This window comes from Mastomys coucha, unplaced genomic scaffold (assembly GCF_008632895.1).
Source record: "Mastomys coucha isolate ucsf_1 unplaced genomic scaffold, UCSF_Mcou_1 pScaffold1, whole genome shotgun sequence".
Classification (NCBI taxonomy): domain Eukaryota; kingdom Metazoa; phylum Chordata; class Mammalia; order Rodentia; family Muridae; genus Mastomys; species Mastomys coucha.
In genome coordinates, this window is record NW_022196891.1 from 62,355,538 (window position 1) to 62,361,352 (window position 5,815).

Here is a 5,815-nt window from a genome sequence, read left to right on the forward strand (position 1 = left end):
ATTGCCCCTTGTGGGTGGTGCCATCCCTGGGCTGGAGGTCTTGGGTTCTATAAGAGAGCAGGCTGAGCAAGCCAGGAGAAGCAAGCCAGCAAGGAACATCTCTCCATGGCCTCTGCATCAGCTCCTGCTTCCTGACCTGCTTGAGTTCCAGTCCTGATTTCCTCTGGTGATCAACAGCCATGTGGAAGTAAGCTGAATAAACCCTTTCCTCCCCAACTTGCTTCATGGTCATGATGTTTGTGCAGGAATAGAAACCCTGACTAAGACAATGAGAATACAAGAAAGCATAAGTTTGGGGTATTGAGTGATCAAATAACCAAATAAAAATGCACTGTAAATTGTGATGTCATTAAGGGAGGTTCCATGTGACAATGTTTGAGAATCTTGAGAGCCCTTAGATAGTAATGTGGAGCTTAGACAATGGTAACTGGAGTGGGAACAACAATAGAATCCATCCTTGGGCAAGGTGAATTAGTTTATTGCCTAATTCACAAAGCATTGACAACCCCTATCAAGAGGTAAGAGAATTTGCCTGAAGTCAAGCCTAAGTAGAACCGCTTTCTGAGCTGTTATCCCTCAGAATGGGAACTGGGGACAGCTGGATGATTTGTCACCGCTTTTATAAATAATACTCTACTAGGAAACTGAAATAGACCGAGAATTGTCACTGGCACAGTAAAACTCTGTAACTTGCTTTTGGAGACTATTATAAGCTGAACTTAAGAGTGATGGAGGCGGCTTCCATCTCTAACAAACACTGGTCCAAATGTCATTCTTGGACCAGAGGTCCAAGAGAGAGAGAGACAGAGAGATAGAGGCAAGGAGAGAGAGGGGACAGAGAGATCAATGAGAGAGAAATAAAATAAATGATATGTTACCTTTCCCTTTATATAATAAATCAAATATAGGACCATCGTCAATAATAAATATTTATTACTTATAACATTTGAAATGAATATGAATGTCATTAAAAATAAAAAACTTTATTCGTGCAACACTTTCACTAAAAGTAAATATAGCATAAGTCCATGGGCTTGGGAACTGAGATGAGCTGCTTGGCGAGTGAGGGAACACTGTCAGGGAGGCTGTTACCCAGACAAAGTTACTCCTGTGCTGGCAGACCTCTGGGCTCGTGTGGGAACAGTTTCAGCCATATTCTTTTTGGTGCTGGCCCTGCTATCCACAGTCTTGATTGCTGCTTTCACCCATGTGGCATCTGGATCAGCACAAATTCTTAGTCCTCGTTTGGTGACAAAACTATAATGTAAGGAAAAGATAACGTTAGCCATATTGTCCAATAAAAGAGAATTTGTGCATAAATTGACAGAAGAAGGCATCTTTCAGAACCATCCAGGAGCACCTTCATTCTGCTGTCTACTTTAGGAAGGGAGAGAGATCTTCAGGTGACAGCCAGAGCTTGGTGACTGTAATTTATCACTGCACCAAATACTGGAGTGAAACCGAACTCTTAGGGCCATCTCGTTCCACAGTCCAGACCTGCCTCCTTCTCCCAACCATAACTATTCAGCTCTGGGGGGAGAACTGGAGATGATTTACGTGCCTTTCTAAGAGCAGAACTCGGTAAGTGTGCATGGGAGAGAGATTTTCCTTCTGTGAACAGGATTCTGGAGGACAGAGGAACCATGTACACAAATTCTGAATGTGTTCCTATGAGGTACGGCCACATATAAGGTGTGGCGCTCTACACATTAAGTAGCCTACATTTGTGTGGCTATTTTGGATAAGTCCTAGCCTTGCCTGGCCATCAGAACTGGACATAACGTCCATCTGTTTTCTATGCAGACTCGTCAATTGAACAAAAGAAGAAGGGGAGGGGGCTTCCTATTCTTTACTCTTTTTTTTTTTCCAATGATTGTCATTAGATGGGACAGGAAGAAGACAAGATTAACAGGATGAGCTACTGGCTAAGCTAATATTTCCTCCACATTGACCCATTTTTTCTAGAAGAGAGCAGCACTTCTTCCCACTATATTTTGAGATAGAAACTGTAGCTTTCTGAGCAGACACTCACATGACGGCTCTAATGGGTCCCTCCTTGATATCATAGGCCATGAGTTTTTTAACTGGCAGCTTCTGGATTCGTAAGCTCACACAGATGCTCTTTTCTAGGACTTCAGTCCCCACACCTAGGAAAAGAAAATGAAAACATAAACGTTAACTCAACATTGACAAGGTCTGAGCCATTTACTAAATCACTCCAGTAGGTGATCAGAGTATACCACCACTTGTTTCTTTGGGGAAATAATTCATATTGGCACCCTGAGTCACTTGTACATTATAGATTGTAATAAATGTCTGGCTAATTTTAAAAGCTAGATCAGTAGTATTGTTTTAGGAATTTCACAGTAAATGTAACAAGGTGGACAGGCATGGGGGTACATTGCTTTAATCCCAACATTGGGGGTCAGAGGCAGATGACTCTGAGCATTCAGGGCCAGCCTGGTCTACATAGTGAGTTTGGGGCCTGTCAGGACTGTGTAAATGAGACATTGTCTCAAAACCAAATAGACAGTAACAAGTTGGTATCCACCTTTGTATATTTTCATTAATACAACTATGACAGCAGAATTCCCAGGGATGCTCTCAACAGCTACTTACTTAGGGGATCCTTTTGGGTCCCAAATGTCAAAGGCACTGATTCAGATGGTCAGTTTAGGTTTTATGGAGTGCATGTTACAGTGAGGGAGCCAGGAAAGTAGAGAAGCACAAATCACTTCAGATACTAACTGTGCTGTAAATTAGATCAAAGACTGATGTGATACAGAGTGAATTGAGCAAGCTAACCTTCAAGGGAAGAACACAGTTCACATCTGACCGAACAAATAGATATATTCTCATTCTTATTAGTCAAATGTGAAACATGGAATGGAAGGGTTTCCTCGGGATTTCTCAAAGGGATGGATCAAGACGGCCAGCTAAGTTCTTAAGTTTGTAACTCCGCCTTCCATTGCACAAGGAAAGGTATTCAAGGAGAGCCCATGAGATTTAGGAGTTGGTAAAAATCCGAACAAGCAAAGTCTCTAAGTGTCAGTTCCCTCCCTAGCCGGAGCCGTTGCTATGTGCTTCACAGCTGTGGAAGAATCTAAGTTATCATTGATAACGATCAAGTTTGAGCTGTAGTGCTGCTGCCACAGGAAGCCATTTGTCCATAATGTGCAGCTAGAAGCTGTTGGCTTGCCTTGCTTTCCGTATGGCTCCTCTCCTTCGCTCTCAATGCCAACCTGAACATTCTTGACCCAGCCAATATCATCCTATGCCGAACTACTCTGGACTCAATAGAAAAAGAAAGTCTGGCCTCTTTCAGCTTTCCATCACCACTTAGGAATGATATTTCTTTGTGTCAAGTGGACATGGCTGCCCAAGGCTGGCAGAGCCCTATTGTCTTCTATACCTAGAAACTTGCTATTTCTCAGCAATGTTAGGCAACCTATTAAAACATTTGCAGAGTTAAGTCAAAGCAAAAGTTATTTTTGTCCCATTTGGCATACACTAAAAACCACCAAGGTTTTCCAAAACTCCTTTGAGTAGAAAACTTGCAAAACTGAGAGCAAGGCCACCCTTCACCAGCTCCCACGGACCACCACCATGCCGGCCCTAGCCTGAGCCCCGCCGGATGGGACACCTGTCAACTCAAAATGCCATTCCTTTAGCAGCATGTGACCTAACTGAATATCCTTGAAGTTTTTTTCTTCGTCAACCTTTCTTGTTTCACCCAATGTCAAGGACTGCCAGACTCTGTTTCCTTTACTCCCTTTTTGCCCTTGTAGAATCTATGATAAAATTACGGTATTATAGTCTAAGTGTACAGAACAGAAAACAAATAGATCTATAAGTCAACTCCAGGTGGTAGAAAAGGGTGACCCTTTAGGAAGCACCAGCTGAACATTGAGCTCAGCGCTTCTGCATCTTACCTGGGAATACCTTCCAGGCTCCTTTGTCAGCGTGAGTTATTTGTTACTCTCAGTATCAAAGACTGTCTTACAAACTCAAGAAGTCTATCATAAGTGATAATATTCTCAACAACATTGGCAGACTCCTCTATTTAGTTGAAAATATTATTGATTTTCTTGATATGAAGTTATGAACTTCTGGTCATTTTTTTGTTTGGCTTTTTTTAAGTAGAAAGCATTGCTTTGCTTCTGAACATATGCCTTTGAGCGCATTCCCCACTGTGATGAAAGTAATTTCACTGGTAATTTATCAAATCAATTTTAAGTACACAAAAGCAAGGAACTCATTTGTAATCATTGCCAGAATTAATAAAAAAAAAAAAATCATTCTAAGGATATTTAATGCGCTTAGTCATCAGTAAAAAAAAAAAAAAAAAAATTCCATTTTAATTCCAGCTCACAGTGTTGAAATATATAGACAGAATATAACATTTGAATTTAAATAAATAATTATGAGTCCAAAATGGCTGAGTTGAAATTAGCACTTCCATTCTGTATATGAAGGTAGAAGCTTACCTGGAGAAAGCTGTTAATTCTAATCAAAATCGGAGTCAAACCTAGTATATGAGCCCACCTGTCCTTTATCTCATTAACCGCTGCTCAACTTACCTTCCACAACCCATGTGGGGAGGCAGCAGAGTCCCAGGAAAGTCAGGAGGAGAAGTCTCATGGCTGAGGTCTTGCTGAGCTGTGCAAGAAGAATGTGGCCCAGACTCTTCAGGAGCCCCTTTTATTCCCCTCAATGGTCAGCACACTTCCTGTGTTGGAGGGGCTTTTGGGGTGGGTGTGGAATCACGGAAAGTCTTTGCAACGATGGTAATATTTTCTCTCTCCTTTTTTTTAAATTTAAACACAGGTTCCTTTGCCGAGTTCACACCAACAGGAGACCTTGTGGCCGTTTCTTCTCCCTGTGTGGTTAATGTGTCAGTGAAACTAAATGTGTGCATGAGACGAAGCGTAGTTGTCTTTTTTACAGCTGTGAGGCTAAGGTCAGATCTTCCATCCTGAAGCCAGTCCGTGTCACCGCTCAGGGCAAAGGAAATGAGGTGGTGTGGTCACGGTGGTCCATCCCACCTGCCGCCTGTGACAGAGGGCGTCAACAACCACAGAGCAGCCCCCGGGCCCCGTCTGATTCCACAGGAAAACAAAGAGCTGCTGCTCTGGCTTCTCCTTTCTTGTCCTCTTCTTCCTTATCCTTACCCAGCTTACACCCATTTCTTCAAACTATTGGAGGAGGAACAACAGCAGATTTCTACGCATGTTTGCTGTTTGGGGGAAACACACATTCACGGGTACAGTTAAGCTTACCGAAAAACTGTTCTACAATCTTATTTTAGAAAAAATAAATAAACATGAGAGAATAATCGTACCTTTCAAGGGAACTGGAGGGAGGGATCTGTGGTTAGGGGTGCCTGCTGCTCCTTCAGAGTTCCATCCCCAGCATTCACATCATGTACTTCACAGTCATTCCAGCTACACGGAATCTGTCTGCCTCCTCTGATCTCCATGAGCACCTGACTACAGGTGCAGGTAGACTCCCATACATACAAGTAAATAAATTAAAAAGTTCTAGCCGGGTGGTGGTGGTGCACGCCTTTAATCCCAGCACTTGGGAAGCAGAGGCAGGCTGATTTCTGAGTTCAAGGCCAACCTGGTCTACAAAGTGAGTTCCAGGATAGTCAGGACTACACAGAGAAACCCTGTCTCAAAACAAACAAACAAACAAAATAGTTCTGGCAGCTTCTCTTCTAGGGGTATTCATGTGTTTACACAGTTATGATCATGACATTTGCCATTTCAGCATCAAGTTAAATAGCTGTTCCTGATTCTTCTGCCTTTGCTTT

General features: G+C 42.5%; 1 protein-coding gene and 1 long non-coding RNA gene across 2 annotated transcripts; one reads left to right on the plus strand and one right to left on the minus strand.

Moving 5' to 3' along the window:
• The first annotated feature begins 406 nt into the window (after window positions 1–406).
• LOC116070864 lies at window positions 407–5,135 on the plus strand. The gene is made up of 2 exons (XR_004110605.1): window positions 407–518; window positions 4,828–5,135. It is a non-coding gene; the product is annotated as an uncharacterized LOC116070864 (long non-coding RNA).
• Xcl1 (X-C motif chemokine ligand 1) lies at window positions 912–4,910 on the minus strand. Its single transcript, XM_031342289.1, has 3 exons — window positions 4,581–4,910; window positions 2,033–2,147; window positions 912–1,257 (listed from the first exon to the last, which is right to left on the minus strand). The coding sequence occupies exons 1-3, from the start codon at window positions 4,639–4,641 to the stop codon at window positions 1,089–1,091; spliced, it is 345 nt and encodes a 114-aa protein (XP_031198149.1). The 5' UTR covers window positions 4,642–4,910; the 3' UTR covers window positions 912–1,088.
• Window positions 5,136–5,815: the final 680 nt, after the last annotated feature.